This window comes from Oncorhynchus clarkii, chromosome 20, assembly GCF_045791955.1.
Source record: "Oncorhynchus clarkii lewisi isolate Uvic-CL-2024 chromosome 20, UVic_Ocla_1.0, whole genome shotgun sequence".
Lineage (NCBI taxonomy): Eukaryota > Metazoa > Chordata > Actinopteri > Salmoniformes > Salmonidae > Oncorhynchus > Oncorhynchus clarkii.
In genome coordinates this window covers 86,518,848-86,546,231 of record NC_092166.1, presented here as the reverse complement: position 1 = coordinate 86,546,231, position 27,384 = coordinate 86,518,848, and the positions used below count along the sequence as shown (strand labels likewise).

The following is a 27,384-nucleotide window of genomic DNA, read 5'->3' as shown; positions in this document are numbered from 1 at the left end:
ATTAACAGGTGTGACTTGTTAAAAGTAAATGTGTGGCATTTATTTCCTTCTAAATGTGTTTGAGCCAATCAGTTGTGTTGTGACAAGGTAGGGGTGGTATACAGAACATCACCCTATTTGGTAAAAGAACAAGTCCATATTATGGAACGAACAGCTCAAATTAGCAAAGAGAAACGACAGTCCATCATTACTTTAAGACATGAAGGTCAGTCAATACAGAACATTTCAAGAACTTTTTAATGTTTCTTCAAGTGCAGTCGCAAAAACCATCAAGCGCTGTGATGAAACTGTCTTTCATGAGGACCGCCACAGGACGGATTATCTCTGCATGTGTGGTTCCCACCGTGAAGCATGGAGGAGGTGGTGTGATGGTGTGGGGGTGCTTTGCTGGTAACACTGTCAGTGATTTATTTAGCATTCAAGGCACACTTAACCAGCATGGCTACCACAGCATTCTGCAGCGATACGCCATCCCATCTGGTTTGCGCTTGGTGGGACGATCATTTGTTTTTCAACAGGACAATGACCCAACACACCTCCAGGCTGTGTAAGAGCTATTTGACCAAGAAGGAGAGTGATGGAGTGCTGTATCAGATGACCTGGCCTCCATAATCACCTGACCTCAACCCAATTGAGATGGTTTGGGATGAGTTGGACCGTAGAGTGAAGGAAAAGCAGCCAACAGGTGCTCAGCATATGTGGGAACTCCTTCTACTTTGAAGAATCTAAAATATATTTTGATTTTGTAACGGGAAGCAAGTTCAGGGAGTTTTTAATAAATAAATGTAACATAAAACAAAACACAATGCACAGACAGGAAACAGAAACACCTGGGGAAGGAAGTGACACATACACTGCTCAAAAAACAAAGGGAACACTAAAATAACACATCCTAGATCTGAATGAATGAAATATTCTTATTAAATACTGTCAACTTTACATAGTTGAATGTGCTGACAACAAAATCACACAAATGATCAATGGAAATCAAATTTAGCAACCCATGGAGGTCTGGATTTGGAGTCACACTCAAAATTAAAGTGGAAAACCACACTATTGGCTGATCCAACTTTGATGTAATGTCCTTAAAACAAGTCAAAATGAGGCTCAGTAGTGTGTGTGTGGCCTCCACGTGCCTGTATGACCTCCCTACAACGCCTGGGCATGCTCCTGATGAGGTGGCGGATGGTCTCCTGAGGGATCTCCTCCCAGACCTGGACTAAAGCATCCGCCAACTCCTGGACAGTCTGCGCTGCAAAGTGGCGTTGGTGGACACAGCAAACCTTCTTGCCACAGCTCGCATTGATGTGCCATCCTGGATGAGCTGCACTACCTGAGCCACTTGTGTGGGTTGTAGACTCCGTCTCATGCTACCACTAGAGTGAAAGCACCGGCAGCATTCAAAAGTGACCAAAACATCAGCCAGGAAGCATAGGAACTGAGAAGTGGTCTGTGGTCACCACCTGCAGAACCAGTCCTTTATTGGGGGTGTCTTGCTAATTGCCTGTAATTTCCACCTGTTGTCTATTCCATTTGCACAACAGCATGTGAAATTTATTGTCAATCAGTGTTGCTTCCTAAGTGGACAGTTTGATTTCACAGAAGTGTGATTGACTTGGAGTTACATTGTGTTGTTTAAGTGTTCCCTTTATTTTTTTGAGCAGTGTGTGTGTGTATATATATATATATACACACACTGCTCAAAAAAATAAAGGGAACACTTATATATATATATACATTAGGGTAGGTGTATATACATTAGGGTAGGTGTATATACATTAGGGTAGGTGTATATATATTAGGGTAGGTGTGTGTATATACAGTGCCTTGCGAAAGTATTCGGCCCCCTTGAACTTTGCGACCTTTTGCCACATTTCAGGCTTCAAACATAAAGATATAAAACTGTATTTTTTTGTGAAGAATCAACAACAAGTGGGACACAATCATGAAGTGGAACGACATTTATTGGATATTTCAAACTTTTTTAACAAATCAAAAACTGAAAAATTGGGCGTGCAAAATTATTCAGCCCCCTTAAGTTAATACCTTTTGCTGTGATTACAGCTGTAAGTCGCTTGGGGTATGTCTCTATCAGTTTTGCACATCGAGAGACTGAAATGTTTTCCCATTCCTCCTTGCAAAACAGCTCGAGCTCAGTGAGGTTGGATGGAGAGCATTTGTGAACAGCAGTTTTCAGTTCTTTCCACAGATTCTCGATTGGATTCAGGTCTGGACTTTGACTTGGCCATTCTAACACCTGGATATGTTTATTTTTTAACCATTCCATTGTATATTTTGCTTTATGTTTTGGATCATTGTCTTGTTAGAAGAAAAATCTCCGTCCCAGTCTCAGGTCTTCTGCAGACTCCATCAGGTTTTCTTCCAGAATGGTCCTGTATTTGGCTCCATCCATCTTCCCATCAATTTTAACCATCTTCCCTGTCCCTGCTGAAGAAAAGCAGGCCCAAACCATGATGCTGCCACCACCATGTTTGACAGTGGGGATGGTGTGTTCAGCTGTGTTGCTTTTATGCCAAACATAACGTTTTGCATTGTTGCCAAAAAGTTCAATTTTGGTTTCATCTGACCAGAGCACCTTCTTCCACATGTTTGGTGTGTCTCCCAGGTGGCTTGTGGCAAACTTTAAACTACACTTTTTATGGATATCTTTAAGAAATGGCTTTCTTCTTGCCACTCTTCCATAAAGGCCAGATTTGTGCAATATACGACTGATTGTTGTCCTATGGACAGAGTCTCCCATCTCAGCTGTAGATCTCTGCAGTTCATCCAGAGTGATCATGGGCCTCTTGGCTGCATCTCTGATCAGTCTTCTCCTTGTATGAGCTGAAAGTTTAGAGGGACGGCCAGGTCTTGGTAGATTTGCAGTGGTCTGATACTCCTTCCATTTCAATATTATCGCTTGCACAGTGCTCCTTGGGATGTTTAAAGCTTGGGAAATATTTTTGTATCCAAATCCGGCTTTAAACTTCTTCACAACAGTATCTCGGACCTGCCTGGTGTGTTCCTTGTTCTTCATGATGCTCTCTGCGCTTTTAACGGACCTCTGAGACTATCACAGTGCAGGTGCATTTATACGGAGACTTGATTACACACAGGTGGATTGTATTTATCATCATTAGTCATTTAGGTCAACATTGGATCATTCAGAGATCCTCACTGAACTTCTGGAGAGAGTTTGCTGCACTGAAAGTAAAGGGGCTGAATAATTTTGCATGCCCATTTTTCAGTTTTTGATTTGTTAAAAAGGTTTGAGATATCCAATAAATGTCGTTCCACTTCATGATTGTGTCCCACTTGTTGTTGATTCTTCACAAAAAAATACAGTTTTATATCTTTATGTTTGAAGCCTGAAATGTGGCGAAAGGTCGCAAAGTTCAAGGGGGCCGAATACTTTCGCAAGGCACTGTATATTATAAATCATAATCTGTTTTTAGGTTCTGATGATTCTGATGATTTATAGTCTAATTTTAGGTTCTGATAATTTATAATCTATCTTCCGACAGGTTTCAGCCTGAACAACACTCTCCACCAGGTTTTGGCAGCTCGGTATGGAGAGGCCGACATGACCATTGACTTTGATAACTTCGTGGCTTGCGTCATGCGCCTGGAGATGATGTTCAGTAAGTACAACGTCTTAACGTCACGATCCTGAATTTGTGTTTCAGCCAAGACGGCAGCAACGCCTCAGCACGTGTGTACCTATAAAGCCGAATAATGGCCATGGAGTGTAACAGCAGTAAATATTAAAGATTTTACATTTAATGTGTGGGTTACTTTGGAGGTTTTGTTGGAGAGAACCTGTCAGATGAGGATGGGAAGGAAAAGCCTTGATGAGAGTATCTCTACCCGGCACAGCCAGAATAAGACTGGCCACCTCTCATAGCCTGGTTCCTCTCTACCCGGCACAGCCAGAAGAGGACTGGCCACACCTCATAGCCTGGTTCCTCTCTACCCGGCACAGCCAGAAGAGGACTGGCCACCCCTCATAGCCTGGTTCCTCTCTACCCGGCACAGCCAGAAGAAGACTGGCCACCCCTCATAGCCTGGTTCCTCTCTACCCGGCACAGCCAGAAGAGGACTGGCCACCCCTCATAGCCTGGTTCCTCTCTACCCGGCACAGCCAGAAGAGGACTGGCCACCCCTCAGAGCCTGGTTCCTCTCTAGGTTTCTAATCTCCACCAGGCACAGCCAGAAGAGGACTGGCCACCCCTCATAGCCTGGTTCCTTTCTAGGTTTATAATCTCCACCAGGCACAGCCAGAAGAGGACTGGCCACCACTCAGAGCCTGGTTCCTCTCTAGGTTTCTTCCTAGGTTTTGGCCTTTCTAGGGAGTTTTTCCTAGCCACCGTGCTTCTACACCTGCATTGCTTGCTGTTTGGGGTTTTAGGCTGGGTTTCTGTACAGCACTTTGAGATATCAGCTGATGTAATAAGGGCTATACAAATAAATTTGATTTGATGAGAGTATCTGTTATAGATGGTTAACACCTCGTTCCTCCCTCCACCTCGCAGAAGTCTTCAAGAAGCTTGACATGGATGACACTGGTTTCATTGAATTGGATTTCTTCCAGGTGAGAACTTTAAATTGTAGTTTGTAATCAACTCATTATGTTGTTTTTTTTCCGTTCTAATATATTGATTGTATTATTTTTCTATTTTCAGTGGTTGTCATTTTCCATGATCTAGAAGATGGCAGCACAAGACCTGTTCTCTCAAAGACCTGTTCTCTCAAAGACCTGTTCTCTCAAAGACCTGTTCTCTCAAAGACATGTTCTCTCAAAGACCTGTTCTCTCAGACTGTTCTGTCTCAGACCTGTTCTCTCTCTGACCTGTTCTCTCAGACCTGTTCTCTCTCTGACCTGTTCTCTCTCTGACCTGTTCTCTCTCTGACCTGTTCTCTCTCAGACCTGTTCTCTCTCTGACCTGTTCTCTCTCTGACCTGTTCTCTCTCTGACCTGTTCTCTCTCTGACCTGTTCTCTCTCTGACCTGTTCTCTCTCTGACCTGTTCTCTCTCTGACCTGTTCTCTCTCTGACCTGTTCTCTCTCTGACCTGTTCTCCCAGACAGCTACAAATAAGCCAAAGTGCCTTTTCAAGATGTTTCTTTTGACACACACTTTATGACGTAACAGAATGTTTTAAACCTTAATTTTATGCATTATTTGTTTTATTAGACAAAGCCTATTGAGAACTACAGATTATAACCTAAACCTACTTTGGTGATGAAATGTAAGACATCATTTCAATCATTTTATGCAGCTTTTTGTTACTTATAGTTGTGTGTCCTCTTCACCAAAGATATATTAATTAATAAATGGCATTGTTTTCCCAGTCTCTTGAGCTGTCTGTTTTGATTTGGTACTCGTTTCTTTTACTTGGGACAGTCCATGAGCCCCTCCCCGGCGGACGTGGTTGGGCTTGCCCAGCGCAGTAACATTGACGGTACGGAACGTGCGCTACTGCTCGGCTGAACCACCACTGTGCACCGTTTAACGTTACACCCCCCCCACACTGTTCTGAGATTTATACGATTCCGTAGTAAACTGGAAGTCTGGCACGTTACTAGGAAAAACATCAAAGCAGGTGTCTTCAAAGTGGTGAGTGTTACCATCATTGAATGGTTTCTACAGGAAATCTAGTCAGAGAGAGTGCATCTTTTCACGCATGGTGAAGGTAGAGGATTTGATTCACCGGTTTGCCGTAGCTCATATCCGCCCAGGAGGATAACATACAGTAGAATTTCAAAACATTTTCAACATTGGTTCTGTAATCGTTACAATGTTAGAAGTTATTCATTTTCGGTCCACCACAATTCATAACCTGCCACGTCAACTAGGATATGCATGTGCAATAAGCCAGAAGGGAACCGTTTACGCGACAGTTCCAGAATGCAGTGACATAGTGGTCTCGTCTCAGCTTATTATAAACTTTGTCAACGCAGGATGATTTAAATTCAACTGTAGAAAAGCATAACAATTCTCACAGAGAATATTTCACTAAGTTAAAACACAATGATACCCACGTATTACAAGTCAATCCCATCATTGTTTATTTCAAATACTAGGCCTGCACATGTAATGTTGCTCTGCGGGGGGGGTCTCTTTATTTTGGTTATATACCTGACACCTGAATGAGGGACCCACAGCACTCTGAGTAGCCCACTGGGATATAAGGCTCATAGTTGTACGGATGAGAGGCTAATGTCATAGTTGTTTTGGGGCATTGTTGAAGTAGAGTCCGGGACCAGGAAGGAAGCTTTATGGATGACATCATTCCAGGACCGCCTGAATCAGCTGTTCTCTGAGAACTCTGTTCATCAAATAACCCGAGAGCCTCACAAGCGCATCTGATCTGCTGGCAAGAGGGACATTCCTGCACCAACGCACACACACTGGACAGAGGGCAAAGGAGTGTTCCTGTTTGCAAAGGGTTGTTCCTGTTTGTTCCTGCCCCGAGGATGCGTCTTTTACACACACAAAAACACACGCTAATGCTGAGTGATTAGTGCTTTTTGAGTTCGGTTCAGTTTCGGTTCGATTCTAAAACTAAAAAATCACGGTTTTCGATTTTGGTTTCGACACAGACATTTAATACACTATGCATTATGTTGGTTGAATGCTGTAACAACAGAATAAAACAGTGAATAACAGGCCTATGATGTTAGTGACTGCTCATTACTGCTGATCACTTATTAACCATAAATTATTAACATTACAATACTATAATCAAATATTTAAGTTTATATTAGTTTTATTACTATTGTTTAATTCTAAGTCAGCAATAGTGACAAAATCACTATTTAGTAGTTCTTCAAAGTAAATAAGACATACTATTATGACAGCCGAATACCAACTATCAATCACTGAGATCATGTATTTTCAGCGTCGCGTAGCAACTGCTCTCTATATCTCCCCATGGCGCGTTGTCTTCACGTAGGGTTTCCGCCACTTCCCGATTCGCCAAAGTGCGGGACTACGCGCAGTACGACGCGCAGGGGATTGTAGGTAGGTAGGTGGGCGGCGCGAATCCTGCTAGCGGAACGAGAGAAAAAAAGTTCCGCTCTGCTCTACTTTATGCAAATTATACGCGGCCACCGCTGCCGTTAACCAATCAGGCGATGAGCTACAAAATGTCCCGTTCATTAAACAAAGTTCCGCCTGTCATTAGTTCCGGGCAAGCGCAAACAAAGAATATGGAGCACAGCCAATCCTCGGTCTGTCTGTTTTACCAATTCTATATGATTTTGCTTTGCTAGAATACAGAGACAAAATCATAAAGTCAGTGGCATGGAGGAGAATTGTATATATTGTTGGTGATGGTGGGTGAAGAGAGATTCGCACAACAATGTTTGCGTGTCCTGCTAGCTATGAATATCAAGCAACCTAAACCTCAGAACTGTGATCAAAGCCACCATTTGTAAATGTGTTTAAATTTCCCCACCAAATGTTAGAAATCACCAGTAACACACATTATAACATTGTACACGATACACTAAGCATGGATTTCCCATGCAATATGATACCAATTGGATTATAGCATCTTAACATGATGATTATCATATAGTATAGTTCATGGCTCTTTCATTATACTGGTGTCATGGTATTGATGGATAAAGCTCACTTCCTATAAGATGCAAAGGCCGAGAAGCACATCAGTGGGTACGTACTTGTGGTAAAGGAAATTGTGGCTTTGTTCTCAGTCAACTTACCTGGTACAATAAGGGCTAAAAACATTTTAAAAAGGGTTCGATTTTCACTAAACAAATTTTCACTAAACAATTTCATGTCAGAAAAATCATGTAGAAAATCTAGTTTATGGTTAGTCTTATATACATTGATTGCACATGCCATTAAACCAGTTATGCCATCATACAGTAGTTAACAATTAAAACAAGTTTAAACACCTCACTTCAGTGAATGCACATTAATCTAACTTGTTTGTAAATGTTAAACCTCTTAGTAAGTACAGTGGGGAGAACAAGTATTTGATACACTGCCGATTTTGCAGCTTTTCCTACTTACAAAGCATGTAGAGGTCTGTAATTTTTATCATCGGTACACCTCAACTGTGAGAGACGGAATCTAAAACAAAAATCCTGAAAATCACATTGTATGATTTTTAAGTAATTAATTTGCATTTTATTGCATGACATAAGTATTTGATTACCTGCCAACCAGTAAGAATTCCGGTTCTCACAGACCTGTTAGTTTTTCTTTTTGAAGCCTTCCTGTTCTCCACTCATTACCTGTATTAACTGCACCTGTTTGAACTCGTTACCTGTATAAAAGACACCTGTCCACACACTCAATCAAACAGACTCCAACCTCTCCACAATGGCCAAGACCAGAGAGCTGTGTAAGGACATCAGGGATAAAATTGTAGACCTGCACAAGGCTGGGATGGGCTGCAGGACTGCAGGACAATAGGCAAGCAGCTTGGTGAGAAGGCAACAACTGTTGGCTGTAGTCTAAAGCATAATTTTGGGCGAACAAAAAAAAGTCCATACCAGAGGTGACCAACCCCACTCCTGTCCCTAATCTACTGGGTGAGCAGAATTCTATTCCTGGGCCTCCCTACCCTCGGCGGGCCTCCCTACCCTCGGCGGGCCTCCCTACCCTCGGCGGGCCTCCCTACCCTCGGCTGAGTTAGCAGTGAAGCCCTGGGCTCAATTTGATTAGATATTTTATTCATTTAGCTCGTATGCAGAGAGTAAATTTTTTTATAGTTTTTTTCCCGTACTGGTCCCCCTTGGGAATCGAACTCACAACCCTGGCATTACAAGTGCTATACCATCAATTGTTTGGTCGTTAGGCTGTTGGTTGACCGAGGTTGTTTTAGTCGAGCAGTAACAAATATATATATTTGCACCCATCTCAGTGAACCAATTCCTTGCGGAGGCTAAAGACACTTTATGTTTGATCTGTAAATGTGGTCGGAGGCCTGGTGCAATGGCGGAGCCTCCAGAGGCTCCGTACCACATGGCCTCCCAAATGTTGTAACAATGCGGAGGGCTCTGTATAGCTCCGCATTGACATGATTGGTAGACGGTAGGTGGGGGCGGTACATCCTGTAGAACTCACTTCCTTGACAACAGCTCCTCACTGCGCCGCGAAGCCCAAGTCAAGCACTGCTTCTTATCCCTTGCGCAAAAAGCCTACAGCTGTGTCTGTCTGTCTCCGGAGCTCACTGATGCAGGAAACTCTGAGGGCCCAGAATATCTTAGCACCAGTTTCAGGCTGGACCCTAGTTAATAGTTGATACAATGTTTCAAGTTCGTTGCAGGCAGGCCTGTGTAGACATTTGTAGCCAATGTGATTTATAGGATATTTATTTTTATCAGGATATTGCAGTCTGCATTGCTTTTATTTGTTGGCTTTATGTAGACTATTTTGACATAATTGTTACATAATAAGTAACTTTTTAGGTTTGTATCGTTTTCATTTAGATTTGGATAGAATTTAGATTAACCACATGACACTGATTTTGAGATATGAAGACTATATTATAAATTAAATTATTTCACAGAAATGGGCATATGAAAACCATAACTGGCACGCAGATCGGTAGAAATGGTAAGATAAATTGGCATTCCACATGAGAAAGGTTGCCGACTCCTCGTGTCGCCTCTTACCTGCAACTTCAGAGAGTAATGGCAGAATCTGTGAAAGCCAGCATGAGCAGGAGGAGAACAGTTGGGTTGTTTTTTTTTTCTTCTGGTTATCTAGATCTCTGGCACCCTCTTGAGGCATTTGTCTTATTTCATCAAACCATAAGCTTAAAGCAGCAGACAAGCTCAAGGCATATAGTTGATTTTGTTAAAACAATTAGGGTGTGTCTATATATGGAAAAATGCACATTTGAAAAATTTCAACCAATCGATTGGTGGAAAGAACAGACCACTTTCGGCCGACCAATTGGTAGGGGACAGCCCTAAAAGAGTGCTCCTTTTGTGTGTATTTTACACAGTTATCCTGGAGCTTCACTGTGGTTTCCTGCTGGAGCACACAATATGTGACCGACCACCTCGATTCGGTCTTATGGTGCAAAATTTGAAATTGTGTGTTTTTTTTTTTACATTGGATAAAAGTAGACACTCAGAGCTAGACAATGGTATCATACACAGCAATTGAGGAACAATGGGGAAGTAATTCTGGTTTGAAAGTTAATGAACTAACTCCACTTTTGAGAAAATTACCCTTGAATGTTTTGGTACCGACTGGAGAGCTCTTCTTTGTCAACACCCATTCAGCATCGTTCACACCTTAAGACTTAGCCCCACCAATCTCTTTAAGGATTCACACACGCTATATCAAAGAAAGTCTTAAGTTTATTTGTCACATGAAATATCAGAAACAGATAGTGTCCAGATAAAAATATTTTATAAACATCGTATCATTATTAGATGACCAAGACACATGTCTAAATTGATTGGTCATGTGAATGAAACGCTATAACCACCCCCCAGATACATCTAGCTAAGTCACTATTGTCTAGACATGTACACATGTTCATGAAATACTATAGATGGCTGTAATCACCCCCAGACACACCTGGCTAATTTGATGGGTAAGTAATAAGCTGGCCGAAGTGGAGTATTTTGTTTAGACATGTAGCTAGCTAGGTAACTAGGTATCTAGCTAAACAATGAACTGGCATAACCCCAACTACCAATACAAACATTGTCATAACTGTGGTATGAATCTGCAGGTAGCTAAAGTTATCAAACTAGGTTCAATGTTAGCTAGCTAACATTAGGCTATAACTAGCAATGCAAATGGTTTTCTGATTCAAATTATATTACTACACAGATTATACATGTAACGTTAGCCAGCGAGCCAGCAAGCTAACGTTTTGCAATAAACATGACTTTCTGACCAAATTATAAAGTTATATCTGTAAAATGTAGCTAGACTCTGACCTGTATATATGTAGGAACGCTTCACACAGACTGGAACCATGAAACTCTGTTTTGGCACATGAAAGTTCACATATTCCAGAAGGCATTTCTGACAAAAAATGCATTTTGATTTAAAACAAATACATGTTTGTGTTGAAATGCCTGTGAAGTAGTGACGTGCGACATACGCCTAGTTTCCTGAAACGAGTCACATATGGTTTGGCCGTGGGACACCTACGGTGAACCCCCTGAGCCTGTAACTGTTATAATGCTGCTCTTCTTTTGGCTTTTGGTTCCACTAGTTAATGAAAACCAGTAACACCTCTCTTTTGGTTCCACAGTTTCACAACTGATAAATTGCACAGTTAAAAAAATATATATATAGTGATTATAATGCAGTAGCTTCTAACAATAAGAATCCAGTTCTGTTCTTACTTTACCCCAGAAGTCTACTAACAATCCAGTTCTGTTCTTACTTTACCCCAGAAGTCTACTAACAATAAGAATCCAGTTCTGTTCTTACTTTACCCCAGAAGTCTTCTAACAATAAGAATCCAGTTCTGTTCTTACTTTACCCCAGAAGTCTTCTAATAATCCAGTTCTGTTCTTACTTTACCCCAGAAGTCTACTAACAATCCAGTTCTGTTCTTACTTTACCCCAGAAGTCTTCTAATAATCCAGTTCTGTTCTTACTTTACCCCAGAAGTCTTCTAACAATAACAATCCAGTTCTGTTCTTACTTTACCCCAGAAGTCTTCTAATAATCCAGTTCTGTTCTTACTTTACCCCAGAAGTCTTCTAACAATAACAATCCAGTTCTGTTCTTACTTTACCCCAGAAGTCTTCTAACAATAACATTTCAGTTCTGTTCTTACTTTACCCCAGAAGTCTTCTAACAATCCAGTTCTGTTCTTACTTTACCCCAGAAGTCTTCTAACAATAACATTTCAGTTCTGTTCTTACTTTACCCCAGAAGTCTACTAACAATAAGAATCCAGTTCTGTTCTTACTTTACCCCAGAAGTCTTCTAACAATCCAGTTCTGTTCTTACTTTACCCCAGAAGTCTTATAATAATCCAGTTCTGTTCTTACTTTACCCCAGAAGTCTTCTAACAATAACATTTCAGTTCTGTTCTTACTTTACCCCAGAAGTCTACTAACAATAACAATCCAGTTCTGTTCTTACTTTACCCCAGAAGTCTTCTAACAATAACAATCCAGTTCTGTTCTTACTTTACCCCAGAAGTCTTCTAACAATAACATTTCAGTTCTGTTCTTACTTTACCCCAGAAGTCTTCTAACAATCCAGTTCTGTTCTTACTTTACCCCAGAAGTCTTCTAACAATAACAATCCAGTTCTGTTCTTACTTTACCCCAGAAGTCTTCTAACAATAACAATCCAGTTCCGTTCTTACTTTACCCCAGAAGTCTTCTAACAATAAGAATCCAGTTCTGTTCTTACTTTACCCCAGAAGTCTTCTAACAATAACAATCCAGTTCCGTTCTTACTTTACCCCAGAAGTCTACTAACAATAAGAATCCAGTTCTGTTCTTACTTTATCCCAGAAGTCTTCTAACAATAACAATCCAGTTCCGTTCTTACTTTACCCCAGAAGTCTTCTAACAATAAGAATCCAGTTCTGTTCTTACTTTACCCCAGAAGTCTACTAACAATAACAATCCAGTTCCGTTCTTACTTTACCCCAGAAATCTTCTAACAATCCAGTTCTGTTATTACTTTACCCCAGAAGTCTACTAACAATAAGAATCCAGTTCTGTTCTTACTTTACCCCAGAAGTCTTCTAACAATAACAATCCAGTTCCGTTCTTACTTTACCCCAGAAGTCTTCTAACAATAAGAATCCAGTTCTGTTCTTACTTTACCCCAGAAGTCTTCTAACAATAACAATCCAGTTCTGTTCTTACTTTACCCCAGAAATCTTCTAACAATAACAATCCAGTTCTGTTCTTACTTTACCCCAGAAGTCTACTAACAATAAGAATCCAGTTCTGTTCTTACTTTACCCCAGAAGTCTTCTAACAATAACAATCCAGTTCCGTTCTTACTTTACCCCAGAAGTCTTCTAACAATAACAATCCAGTTCTGTTCTTACTTTACCCCAGAAATCTTCTAACAATAACAATCCAGTTCTGTTCTTACTTTACCCCAGAAGTCTTCTAACAATAAGAATCCAGTTCTGTTCTTACTTTACCCCAGAAGTCTTCTAACAATAACAATCCAGTTCTGTTCTTACTTTACCCCAGAAGTCTTCTAACAATAACAATCCAGTTCTGTTCTTACTTTACCCCAGAAGTCTTCTAACAATAACAATCCAGTTCTGTTCTTACTTTACCCCAGAAGTCTTCTAACAATAACAATCCAGTTCTGTTCTTACTTTACCCCAGAAGTCTTCTAACAATAACAATCCAGTTCTGTTCTTACTTTACCCCAGAAGTCTTCTAACAATAACAATCCAGTTCTGTTCTTACTTTACCCCAGAAGTCTTCTAACTTCTAATAAATCAATCAGCTCCTGATCTGTCTTCCTAAAAATCTATGCTCTGCTTTCCCTATCTTTTACATTGGGGTTTATACCCCCTAGTTGCCAAGAACATGCCTCCTTTGACTACAGCCACACAAGACATCCTCCCTCTTACACGTGACATTTAAGCAAAGTTCCATAACACATTGTCTCATTTAGATGTGATGTCTACACAGAGTCAGGTAACACATTGGTTCTTTCATAGGTGACAAAAATCTGTGGTGTCATCTGCTTCATGGCCCGAGTGTCATCAGGCAACTCTACCAACTCCATCCCAGGGCCGAGACAGGGGTGTCGCCATATAAGATCAACCTCCGCCCTCCTGTCTTTGTTCTGCTGCTCCACAGCTGTTTGTGGTTGAGGCCTCTTCTTTAAGCGGGCGTGCAATGGATTATGGTCATTGTAGTTAATTACCACATTTTCTGCGCTAATCCATGTAGAATATTGGCCTGTTGGAAACTACAACTCCCTACTACATCGCACAATTCAGGTTTGATCTGATTTATCTCTAGAGAAACTACAACTCCCTACTGCACCAGGTTTGATCTGATTTATCCCTAGAGAAACTACAACTCCCTACTGCACCAGGTTTGATCTGATTTATCTCTAGAGAAACTACAACTCCCTACTACATCAGGTTCTACTAAGCTATATGGAATGTTCTTATAAATGAGTGATAAAAGAAAGATCAGGAACATCTAAAACAATTTCTTCATATTAGTTTGATGACCAAACTGTGCGGTCGCTACAGACGAGTCTGTCTGTCTCCCCCCCCCCCCCCCCCACACACACACACACACACTTCGTCTAATGTTTATTACATTTGCTATTCAAGGTCAAATCACAAGAAACACTTCTGTCTCCTTAAATGGAGAGAAATAGAGAGAGAGAGAGAGAGAAATACAATCTGTATTGTTCTTCTTCCAAGCTGTTCTCCCACACAGAATGAGGACTTCACATTACCTAACACAGTACAGATGTCCTGATGAAACTTTCTCTAGTACTCTGGGACATCCCTTGGCCATGGTGCCAGACCTTGTTCAGAGAGAGCGAGAGACGTGGGAGGGGAGAGAGAGAACATGTGAGAGAGGGAGCGAGAGAACATGTGAGAGCGAGAGACGTGGGAGGGGAGAGAGAGAACATGTGAGAGAGGGAGCGAGAGAACATGTGAGAGAGAGGGAGAGCGAGAGACGTGGGAGGGGAGAGAGAGAACATGTGAGAGAGGGAGAGAGAGAACATGTGAGAGAGAGAAAGAGAGAGAAGCCTATTCTGAGGGTAGAGAGAACAGCATCAAATATTTATCCACACTACCAACAATCACTCTGCCTATTTATCTTTGATTGTCAGCGCGGATGACATGTTTTGGTCTAAGGTGTTATTTTTCACGGTGCTGCGCTGAAGGTTCTGATTGTAATAGCCTTAACATTGTTTCTAAAGTGCATACTGTGTGACTTTGGGTTATTGGTTACATACTGTGCATTCCTCTTTTCTCCTATTTCTCTGCAGCCTGCTCATAGACTCAAGGTATCAGATTTTCATCTCTCTGTGTGTCTTTTGGGGGGGGGCTTGTTAGAGGTGCTAGAGATTACTGTCTCTGTCTCCCCTTTCCAGCCTAACCTCTCTTCCGTACCTCAGTTTTTGGCCTTGTATCTCTGATCAGTCTGTACCATTTCCACTATGCTTGTTCAATTTTTTCTTGCTTAATTTTCTTAAAAATGTTCTGTAATCCTAATTCTACCATAATCATTTTCTGTAATCCTAATTCTACCATAATCATTTTCTGTAATCCTAATTCTACCATAATCATTTTCTGTAATCCTAATTCTACCATAATCATTTTCTGTAATCCTAATTCTACCATAATCATTTTCTGTAATCCTAATTCTACCATAATCATTTTCTGTAATCCTAATTCTACCATAATAATTTTCTGTAATCCAAAATGTTTTCTATTTCACTATTACATGTATTTATCAGAAACTCAATACACTAAATTATACTATTTATAATACTATAATAACTTTGGAAAAGACTCTCAGAAGAAATACATTTAGACGTACAGAGTAAAAGCCTGAGACTAATAGCTAAATTATTACCCACCAATGAGTCAGTGTTCAGACATGTGTTCAGCGGGAACTGTTATCAGAGCTCTGAGCAGTGTTCGATGACTCACTAAAGTAGGAGACATTTCTGAACAACGCTCTGACTCACTGCCGGTGAGAAAGGCCAGAGTAGTCGATGATAGATCCACCCCAGAAAGATAAACCTGGAGAATGTTATATTACAGGTCACAGGACCAGAGGTTCATTGGTAGAAAAACAGTCACAATACACAGAAAAACGAGTAAAACAACAAACAATCAACAATGACGGAATAGAATTGATGGTTGCTATGCTGCGGACTGTGTGTCCGTGCTGTTAGCTTAGCTCGCTGCTATTTATACCCTCTACCCTGTGCCTGTCCCAGACCCGGATTCAAACACTATTCAAATGGTTGAAATACTTTGATATTTTTGCTTTGGCCTGCCTCGAGTGCCAGGTGGATGAGGTTTGCAGTTGTACACCTACTTCGTTGGTTGCATTGCAACAGACGAGCTCAATCAACCACGTCTATAAACTATTTGAAATGACTTTGAATAGTTTTTGAACCCAGGTGTGGCCTGGCGCACTGCAGCACCCACCCGGTTCTGTATTTATATCCCTGGTTCCAGTAGGTCAGGAGAGATCTCCACTCTCATAGACAGTAGAGCAGGCTATTGGGTCCATTGCTACAGGCAAATTCAATCAAGCCCGGGCTAAAGACATTGTAAATGATTTGCCTGTGCAGCACCCACCCAGGCCACTGACTGTATTTACAGTATATTGTGTCCTGTGTCAGTATGTCAGGGGGAATCTCTGCTAGCATAGCCACCAGCAGGCTACGAGCCGAGGGAATGGGCTCCAACGACCACGCCGTACCCTTCCTTAACCAGGTCAGTTTGTTTGTTTCTGATGGTTTTGAAACTTTGGATGTATACCTATTCCCTATATAGTGCACTACTTTAGACCAGGGCCCTATGGAACCCTATTCCCTATATAGTGCACTACTTTAGACCAGAGCCCTATGGAACTCTATTCCCTACATAGTGCACTACTTTAGACCAGGGCCTATTTGTGCCACACAGCCTCTTGTCTTTTATCATTACATGTTATTTGTTTCATCATCCAGGACCATTTTGGAGAAGAAAATTCAAGATTGTTTTAATGCTTTTGACATCAAATGCACATCTTGTTGCTTTAACTGTTGATTGCATCTGTTATTTTTTTTAAATGAAATGATTTGAATTGACTTCCACCAGGACTATGAGGCTCTGAGGCAGGAGTGTCTGGAGACGGGGTGTCTGTTCCAGGACCCCTCCTTCCTAGCCGAACCTCCCTCTCTGGGCTTCAAGGAACTGGCCCCCTACTCTGCCAAGACCAGGGACGTGGAATGGATGAGACCCACGGTGAGAGAGGGGGGGGGGGGTAAAGAGAGAGGGAGGAGTGTTATTATTTTAGTTAAATACTAACACATAGTTTAGGGCAGTTCATTAAGAATGTGTCATTGGTTTGAGAGCTGATGTCAGGGTCAGTTATAGAGTCAGTTATAAGGGACAGTGTGTATACTACACACACAGATCACATCGATCCAACGAGGTTGACCACCAGTGTTGTTGTTTACGCCATGGACCCACAATACACTGCAGGACCGTTGCATTCCTACTTCCTTGTCTGTAAAGCAGCATGCCTGTCCCTGTCACGTTCTGCCACTGCAGCTGCTGCTATGGCTGACATGTGCTGCAGTATGGGGACAAGAAGAAACAGACACTCAGGTTGATCAGTGTCGTATGACCTGTGTTGGTGTATATTGCTGAACAGTTATATTGCCAATCTAGACTATAGTATGGCTGTCACACCCTTCAGCTGCCACTGTGACTGGCCTGTGTGGCAGACTGGCAGTGTGGGACAAGTAGAGACAGTTAGAAAGGAACATCTCAGTCAGTCCAGTAGAGACAGGAACAGGAAGAAACCTTTCAGTCAGTCCGGTAGGAACAGGAAGGAACCTCTCAGTCAGTCCAGTAGAGACAGGAACAGGAATGAACCTTTCAGTCAGTCCAGTAGAGACCAGTAGAGACAGAAACAGGAAGGAACCTTTCAGTCAGTCCGGTAGAGACAGGAACAGGAAGCAACCTCTCAGTCAGTCCAGTAGAGACAGGAACAGGAAGGAACCTTTCAGTCAGTCCAGTAGAGACAGGAACAGGAAGGAACCTCTCAGTCAGTCCAGTAAAGACCATTAGAGAGAGGAACAGGAAGTAACCTCCCAGTCAGTCCAGTAGAGACCAGTAGAGACAGGAACAGGAAGGAATCTCTCAGTCAGTCCAGCAGAGACAGGAACAGGAAGGAACCTCTCATTAGTCCAGTAAATACCATTAGAGAGAGGATCAGGAAGTAACCTCCCAGTCAGTCCAGTAGAGACAGGAGCAGGAAGAAACCTCTGTCAGTCCAGTAGAGACAGGAACAGGAAGGAACCTCTCAGTCTGTCCAGTAGAGACCAGTGCAGCTTTTGACCAGTCTTCCTCTGACCACTTCCTAGTTGTGCCACTTGTTTACCTCAGTTGCATATGTTCTAGAATTTCTCAAGAGCCAGATATGCTCAGCTGTCAGAAAAACTAGAAGCATCAGTAACAGAAATAGGAATGCTGTAAATGGACTTCCAGGTCAATTTAATTGTTGAATTGTTAGAAGATTAATAGGAAAAATACAGTCCCTCTCACTTCCAGTCAGTTTGTTTTACCAGAGTCTAATCCAGTCCTCCATTTCCTTTGCTCCAGGAGCTGACAGATGACCCTCAGTTCATCCTGGGAGGAGCTACCAGAACAGACATCTGCCAGGGAGCGCTGGGTGAGTTCTGCGTAAACAGATACCAGAAGTCTTTTTTTTTTTAAATGACCTGTTTTTGAAACAATTCTAGTACTACCTGAACGGCTCTTGGCTAAACCCCCAACGGTCTACCACAGTACTACCTGAACAGCTCTTGGCTAAAGCCCCAACGGTCTCCCACAGTACTACCTGAAAGGCTCTTGGCTAAACCCCCAACGGTCTCCCACAGTACTACCTGAAAGGCTCTTAGCTAAACCCCCAACGGTCTCCTACCGTACTACCTGAAAGGCTCTTGGCTAAACCCCCAACGGTCTCCCACAGTACTACCTGAAAGGCTCTTGGCTAAACCCCCAATGCTCTACCACAGTACTACCTGAAAGGCTCTTGGCTAAACCCCCAACGGTCTCCTACCGTACTACCTGAAAGGCTCTTGGCTAAACCCCCAACGGTGTACCACAGTACTACCTGAAAGGCTCTTGGCTAAACCCCCAACAGTCTACCACAGTACTACCTGAAAGGCTCTTGGCTAAACCCCCAACGGTCTACCACAGTACTACCTGAAAGGCTCTTGGCTAAACCCCCAACGGTGTACCACAGTACTACCTGAAAGGCTCTTGGCTAAACCCCCAACGGTCTCCCACAGTACTACCTGAAAGGCTCTTAGCTAAACCCCCAACGGTCTCCTACCGTACTACCTGAAAGGCTCTTGGCTAAACCCCCAACGGTCTCCCACAGTACTACCTGAAAGGCTCTTGGCTAAACCCCCAATGCTCTACCACAGTACTACCTGAAAGGCTCTTGGCTAAACCCCCAACGGTCTACCACAGTACTACCTGAAAGGCTCTTGGCTAAACCCCCAACGGTGTACCACAGTACTACCTGAAAGGCTCTTGGCTAAACCCCCAACAGTCTACCACAGTACTACCTGAAAGGCTCTTGGCTAAACCCCCAACGGTCTCCCACCGTACTACCTGAAAGGCTCTTGGCTAAACCCCCAACGGTCTACCATAATTACATATACAATATGGTCATTTAGCAGACACTCTTATCCCGAGCGACTTACAGTCAGTGCATTCAATGTAAGGTAGCTAGGTAAGACAACCGCCTTCCTTCTCTCCTCTCTCTGGTATTTACAACCAGGATGTACTGATAGTGGTATTTACGGACAGGATGTACTGATAGTGGTATTTACGGACAGGATGTACTGATAGTGGTATTTACAACCAGGATGTACTGATAGTGGTGTTTACAACCAGGATATACTGATAGTGGTATTTACGGACAGGATGTACTGATAGTGGTATTTACAACCAGGATGTACTGATAGTGGTGTTTACAACCAGGATATACTGATAGTGGTATTTACGGACAGGATGTACTGATAGTGGTGTTTACAACCAGGATGTACTGATAGTGGTGTTTACAACCAGGATGTACTGATAGTGGTATTTACAACCAGGATATACTGATAGTGGTATTTACGGACAGGATGTACTGATAGTGGTATTTACAACCAGGATGGACTGATAGTGGTATTTACAACCAGGATGTACTGATAGTGGTATTTACGGACAGGATGTACTGATAGTGGTATTTACAACCAGGATGTACTGATAGTGGTATTTACGGATAGGATGTACTGATAGTGGTATTTACAACCAGGATGTACTGATAGTGGTATTTACAACCAGGATGTACTGATAGTGGTATTTACGGATAGGATGTACTGATAGTGGTATTTACAACCAGGATGTACTGATAGTGGTATTTACAACCAGGATGTACTGATAGTGCCCACACATCTATATCATGTTGCCTCCACCTTACTCAAGATTTACAACATGCTTTCACTGCAGTCATCAATGTGTAGTCTGTTTATTTCACCTCGAATCAGCCGTAGTAGTAGCTGGTTCAGGAAATCAAACAAGTCTCCCCTTTCATAGGTTCAGTACAGAATGTGAGTGTGGAAAATCCCTATTTGGTAGAACAGAGTTGGACTGTGGGGTAGGACAGTACACACTGGGTTGGCTCAGGTCCAGGGCCGCTGGGCCTTCCTTCCTAGTGGAACTAACATCATGCCCTGGACCAGAACTGGGTTGGCCCTGGCAGACATCACAAGCACAGCCTGGTACACACTCCACCTGCTGGCCATTCTAGTTAAAACGATTGCAACAAATTTTCTCTCTGTCTTTCTGTGTCTCTCTCTCCCTCCCTCCCTCCACCTAAATTCCCCGCCCTCCCTGCCCCGCCCTCCCTGCTCTCTCCCTCCTCCCTCCCCCATCAGGTGATTGCTGGCTCCTAGCAGCCATAGCCTCTCTAACCCTTAATGAGAGGCTGCTCCACCGAGTGGTCCCTCATGGTCAGTCCTTCCAAGAGGACTACGCTGGGATCTTCCACTTTCAGGTACGACTACACACACACACACACACACACACACACACACACACACACACACACACACACACACACACATCTCCCTCCTGTCAGGTTACACACACACCTGCAGGGTTATAGCATCCTTTAGGGCCATCGGCAAGACAATTACATTACATTACATTCAATAACCTTTATTATTCCCTTGTTTGCTGAAATGATCGACCCATAATGGACCTTCTTTGAGTCCGTTTAAAAAAATGTATTTAACCAGGAAAAGCCCATTGAGACGCAGAGTCTCTTTTTCAAGGGAGACCTGGCCAAGAAGGCAGCAACAATCAATACATCACATCATTAAAACATACAATACAACATGATCCAGCCTACAACAACAAATGAATTCAGTGGCACTAACATGTCTAGATGAAGCATGGATTGTAGACTATTCCATTCAGGGTCACTAACATGTCTAGATGAAGCAGGGATTGTAGACTATTCCATTCAGTAGCACTAACACATCTAGATGAAGCAGGGATTCTAGACTATTCCATTCAGTAGCACTAACACATCTAGATGAAGCAGGGATTGTAGACTATTCCATTCAGTAGCACTAACACATCTAGATGAAGCAGGGATTGTAGACTATTCCATTCAGTAGCACTAACACATCTAGATGAAGCAGGGATTCTAGACTATTCCATTCAGTAGCACTAACACATCTAGATGAAGCAGGGATTGTAGACTATTCCATTCAGTAGCACTAACACATCTAGATGAAGCAGGGATTCTAGACTATTCCATTCAGTAGCACTAACACATCTAGATGAAGCAGGGATTCTAGAGTATTCCATTCAGTAACACTAACATATCTAGATGAAGCAGGGATTCTAGACTATTCCATTCAGTAGCACTAACACATCTAGATGAAGCAGGGATTCTAGACTATTCCATTCAGTAACACTAACATATCTAGATGAAGCAGGGATTCTAGACTATTCCATGAGTCTGGTGCACAAGGCGGGAAGGCAGTCTTGCCTAATACTGTGAATGTCCTGGGGACTTTAAGTAGCAACCACCTAGCAGACCGGGTCTGGTAACATAGCAACCACCTAGCAGACTGGGTATGGTAACATAGCAACCACCTAGCAGATCGGGTATGGTAACATAGCAACCACCTAGCAGACTGGGTATGGTAACATAGCAACCACCTAGCAGACCGGGTATGGTAACATAGCAACCACCTAGCAGACTGGTTATGGTAACATAGCAACCACCTAGCAGACTGGGTATGGTAACATAGCAACCACCTAGCAGACTGGGTATGGTAACATAGCAACCACCTAGCAGACTGGGTATGGTAACATAGCAACCACCTAGCAGACCGGATATGGTAACATAGCAACCACCTAGCAGACCGGGTCTGGTAACATAGCAACCACCTAGCAGACTGGGTATGGTAACATAGCAACCACCTAGCAGACTGGGTATGGTAACATAGCAACCACCTAGCAGACTGGGTATGGTAACATAGCAACCACCTAGCAGACTGGGTATGGTAACATAGCAACCACCTAGCAGACTGGTTATGGTAACATAGCAACCACCTAGCAGACTGGGTATGGTAACATAGCAACCACCTAGCAGACTGGGTATGGTAACATAGCAACCACCTAGCAGACTGGGTATGGTAACATAGCAACCACCTAGCAGACCGGATATGGTAACATAGCAACCACCTAGCAGACCGGGTCTGGTAACTTCAGGTGATGAAGGAGACCAGACTACAGAGTTGAACAGGGATAATCAATAGACTTTGAAGGGAAACACTTATTCAGTGACTATATTCATAGGTTACACCTCCGCCATTCGGTCACGTCATTGTTATGAACGTTCTCAACGCGCCCTCCGCTATTCGGTCGCGTCATGCCATTGTTATGAACGTTCTCAACGCGCCCTCCGCTATATTCGGTCGCGTCATGCCATTGTTATGAACGTTCTCAACGCGCCCTCGGCTATTCGGTCGCGTCATGCCATTGTTATGAACGTTCTCAACGCGCCCTCCGCTATATTCGGTCGCGTCATGCCATTGTTATGAACGTTCTCAACGCGCCCTCAGCTATTCGGTCGAGTCATGTCATTGTTATGAACGTTCTCAACGCGCCCTCAGCTATTCGGTCGCGTCATGCCATTGTTATGAACGTTCTCAACGCGCCCTCGGCTATTCGGTCGCGTCATGCCATTGTTATGAACGTTCTCAACGCGCCCTCCGCTATTCGGTCGCGTCATGTCATTGTTATGAACGTTCTCAACGCGCCCTCCGCTATTCGGTCGCGTCATGTCATTGTTATGAACGTTCTCAACGCGCCCTCAGCTATTCGGTCGCGTCATGTCATTGTTATGAACGTTCTCAACGCGCCCTCCGCTATTCGGTCGCGTCATGTCATTGTTATGAACGTTCTCAACGCGCCCTCCGCTATTCGGTCGCGTCATGTCATTGTTATGAACGTTCTCAACGCGCCCTCAGCTATTCGGTCGCGTCATGTCATTGTTATGAACGTTCTCAACGCGCCCTCAGCTATTCGGTCGAGTCATGCCATTGTTATGAACGTTCTCAACGCGCCCTCCGCTATTCGGTCGAGTCATGTCATTGTTATGAACGTTCTCAACACGCCCTCAGCTATTCGGTCGCGTCATGCCATTGTTATGAACGTTCTCAACACGCCCTCCGCTATATTCGGTCGCGTCATGCCATTGTTATGAACGTTCTCAACGCGCCCTCCGCTATTCGGTCGCGTCATGCCATTGTTATGAACGTTCTCAACGCGCCCTCCGCTATATTCGGTCGCGTCATGCCATTGTTATGAACGTTCTCAACGCGCCCTCAGCTATTCGGTCGCGTCATGCCATTGTTATGAACGTTCTCAACGCGCCCTCCGCTATATTCGGTCGCGTCATGCCATTGTTATGAACGTTCTCAACGCGCCCTCAGCTATTCGGTCGCGTCATGTCATTGTTATGAACGTTCTCAACGCGCCCTCAGCTATTCGGTCGAGTCATGTCATTGTTATGAACGTTCTCAACGCGCCCTCAGCTATTCGGTCGCGTCATGTCATTGTTATGAACGTTCTCAACGCGCCCTCAGCTATTCGGTCGCGTCATGCCATTGTTATGAACGTTCTCAACACGCCCTCCGCTATTCGGTCGCGTCATGCCATTGTTATGAACGTTCTCAACACGCCCTCAGCTATTCGGTCGCGTCATGCCATTGTTATGAACGTTCTCAACACGCCCTAAAGTCATGATACGCCCAGTCATTCTGAACGGGGTTAATGACTGTTTTGTCTAAATTACACAATAGTCGCCTGGAAATACAATGACATTGATAATATTTAGTAGGAAACAGCTTTGTAATCATTATCATGTCGTCAAATTTGCTTTAGACTAATGGCAATGTTGTCATTTGCTAGCAAAATTCGTAAAAAAAAATTGCTAGCAATGCTAACGTTAGCTATCTAAAATCATACTAATTATTTGTCTTCTTTAGAAATGTCATCGTGTTTCCAAACCACAGCAATGCACTACAGACCAAATCTACATCAGCGCCCAATGAGGATGCAACGGGTAGAAAGTTAATTAATGTGACGAAACATGCAACCCCATGTTAAACACAGTCAGAATCTTAACGTTTAGTCCCGGGCAATGACGTTATATGTACTGCAGTCATATTCTCTTGAAAGCATTTCGGCTACAGCATGTTTGTCTGTCTGTAAAGAGTGCTGCTTGGTCAATTCCGACGTCTGCGTTGGCTGTGCAGTATTTACGGTGATACTGCCTCTGAAGAAGGCAGGCCATTCATACCTCTTTCACTTCGCGGAGCAACGCAGTGCTGTTGTGAAGGAAGTTGTCAAGGAAGTGAGTTTGTGTTTATACACGACCTCCCGCCCCCTCACCTACCGTCAGCCAATCATGTCAATGCGGAGCTATTGTCTATGGAGCCTTCCGCATTCTTACACAATTTGGGAGGAGCGATGCAGTACAGAGGCTCGGATCAAGCATAAGTTGGCTTTAAGGGTACACTACCGCTTTCTAAATGCCCACACAAACCCTTCTCTGGAGATAGTTTAGAACGGTCTCTGAATGGGCATTTACTAGTTTGTAAAGGAATGGCGCTGCTGAAGTGGGACTAAGGTCCATCACTAGACGACCAGAACAAATAATCTTGACCTGCTTGCCTGCTGCCTGCCTGTATGACAATTCAGCAACCAGACAGACAGTCAGAACCGTGCACTAGGTCTATCTATCAGTATAGGCAGGTCAGCAACCAGACAGACAGTCAGAACCGTGCACTAGGTCTATCTATCAGTATAGGCAGGTCAGCAACCAGACAGACAGAACCGTGCACTAGGTCTATCTATCAGTATAGGCAGGTCAGCCACCAGACAGACAGAACCGTGCACTAGGTCTATCTATCAGTATAGGCAGGTCAGCAACCAGACAGACAGTCAGAACCGTGCACTAGGTCTATCTATCAGTATAGGCAGGTCAGCAACCAGACAGATAGTCAGAACCGTGCACTAGGTCTATCTATCAGTATAGGCAGGTCAGCAACCAGACAGACAGTCAGAACCGTGCACTAGATCTATCTACCAGTATAGGCAGGTCAGCCACCAGACAGACAGAACCGTGCACTAGGTCTATCTATCAATATAGGCAGGTCAGCAACCAGACAGACAGTCAGAACCGTGCACTAGGTCTATCTATCAGTATAGGCAGGTCAGCCACCAGACAGACAGAACCGTGCACTAGGTCTATCTATCAATATAGGCAGGTCAGCAACCAGACAGACAGTCAGAACCGTGCACTAGATCTATCTACCAGTATAGGCAGGTCAGCCACCAGACAGTCAGAACCGTGCACTAGATCTATCTATCAGTATAGGCAGGTCAGCCACCAGACAGACAGAACCGTGCACTAGGTCCATCTATCAGTATAGGCAGGTCAGCCACCAGACAGACAGAACTGTGCACTAGGTCTATCTATCAGTATAGGCAGGTCAGCCACCAGACAGACAGAACCGTGCACTAGGTCTATCTATCAGTATAGGCAGGTCAATCCACAAGAACGCTGCCCTTTTAGGTAGCTTTTTAAGGAAGTCACCATTTTTTAAATTGAGACCTACCCTAGGTTTCAGGAGACAGCTGTGTTCAGTGTTTTGCTATCCAGCTGAAGTTGCTATAAGAAAGAAAAAAACATTCTGTCTCTCTGTCTTCAGTTCTGGCAGTTTGGTGAGTGGGTGGACGTGGTGATTGATGACCGGCTGCCGACGAAGAATGGAGAGCTCATGTTTGTCCACTCGGCCGAGGGCAATGAGTTCTGGAGCGCCCTGCTGGAGAAGGCCTACTCCAAGTATGTCAACAAAGGCCCTTGGGTTGCGTCCCAATCGGCGCTCTGTTCTCTATGAAGTGCACTACCGTTAACCAGGGCCCATGTACAAGTAGTGTAAACACTCTGTCATATAGAGTTTATCCTTGTCTGAAATATGTTACTAGTTGATAATGCTGACCTGATACGTGAATGTGTATCTCTGTGTCTCTCCCGTCAGGCTGAATGGTTCCTACGAGGCTCTGTCTGGAGGCAGCACCACAGAAGGTTTTGAGGACTTCACCGGTGGTGTCTCTGAGATGTACGATCTCCGGAAGGCTCCACGGGACCTGTACAGGATCATCAGCAAAGCCCTGGACAGAGGCTCATTGCTGGGCTGCTCCATCGACGTGAGTCCCCCTTCCCTGGTCCTCCTGGTACTGCGGTCCTGGAAAACAGCCAGGGGACAGTTAGTTTGATGTTCTTACATTTAAAAAATATTGGCCATGTTCTGTTATAATCTCCACCCGGCACAGCCAAAAGAGGACTGGCCACCCCTCATAGCCTGGTTCCTCTCTAGGTTTCTTCCTAGGTTTTGGCCTTTCTAGGGAGATTTTCCCTAGCCACCGTGCTTCTACACCTGCATTGCTTGCTGTTTGGGGTTTTAGGCTGTGTTTCTGTACAGCACTTTGAGACATCAGCTGATGTACGAAGGGCTATATAAATACATTTGATTTGAAACAACATCATCGTGAACTTGCATGACATAGTGTAACTGATCGGATTTAACATCTTAACCATTATAGAGGGGGAAATATCTCATTGCAAGAGTGTGGTTCCTAATCAGCTCCACCACAATAGCATAAAATAGTCAATTCATCCAAATAAGATAACAGTGATTCAGATGCATCATGGATCTTGTATTCTTCTAATGACATCTTGTGACTACAGATCACCAGTGCCTTTGACATGGAGTCAGTCACGTTCAAGAAGCTGGTGAAAGGACATGCTTACTCAGTCACCGGCCTGAAGCAGGTAGTACCTGACCAGGAACCCTGGTTCTACCGGGGTCTTACCTGTCTCTACTGTGTTGTCAGTAGGTAGACTGTGTCTCTACTGTGTAGTTAGTAGGTAGACTGTGTCTCTAGTGTGTTGTCAGTATGTAGACTGTGTCTCTACTGTGTAGTTAGTAGGTAAACTGTGTCTCTAGTGTGTTGTCAGTATGTAGACTGTCTCTAGTGTGTTGTCAGTAGGTAGACTGTGTCTACTGTGTTGTCAGTATGTAGACTGTGTC

The 27,384-nt window shown here is 43.5% G+C and overlaps 2 protein-coding genes across 7 annotated transcripts in view; both read left to right on the top strand.

The window, feature by feature from the left end:
* Positions 1-5,353, top strand: part of LOC139377011 (calpain-2 catalytic subunit-like) — a 36,940-nt gene extending 31,587 nt beyond the window's left edge. Inside the window, exons 18-21 of one of the 4 annotated variants that reach the window (XR_011627980.1) lie at positions 3,525-3,641; positions 4,533-4,591; positions 4,683-4,782; positions 4,858-5,353. Coding sequence is in view for 2 of the 4 variants with exons in the window: in XM_071120076.1 (XP_070976177.1) it covers positions 3,525-3,641; positions 4,533-4,591; positions 4,683-4,706 (200 nt within the window). In the remaining 2 variants the exon portion in view is untranslated. Of the gene's footprint in view, positions 1-3,524; positions 3,642-4,532; positions 4,592-4,682 lie in introns of all 4 variants that reach the window. The other 3 variants (XR_011627981.1, XM_071120076.1, XM_071120075.1) reach the window with 3 other exon arrangements.
* A 93-nt stretch (positions 5,354-5,446) lies between these two features.
* LOC139377010 (calpain-1 catalytic subunit-like) overlaps positions 5,447-27,384 on the top strand; it is a 43,475-nt gene continuing 21,537 nt past the window's right edge. The window contains exons 1-9 of one of the 3 annotated variants that reach the window (XM_071120072.1): positions 5,449-5,616; positions 14,965-14,982; positions 16,336-16,429; positions 16,796-16,942; positions 18,308-18,377; positions 20,641-20,759; positions 26,002-26,135; positions 26,332-26,500; positions 27,042-27,125. In XM_071120072.1, coding sequence (XP_070976173.1) covers positions 16,337-16,429; positions 16,796-16,942; positions 18,308-18,377; positions 20,641-20,759; positions 26,002-26,135; positions 26,332-26,500; positions 27,042-27,125 — 816 coding nt within the window. In that variant the 5' untranslated portion in view covers positions 5,449-5,616; positions 14,965-14,982; position 16,336. Of the gene's footprint in view, positions 5,617-14,964; positions 14,983-16,315; positions 16,430-16,795; positions 16,943-18,307; positions 18,378-20,640; positions 20,760-26,001; positions 26,136-26,331; positions 26,501-27,041; positions 27,126-27,384 lie in introns of all 3 variants that reach the window. The other 2 variants (XM_071120074.1, XM_071120073.1) reach the window with 2 other exon arrangements.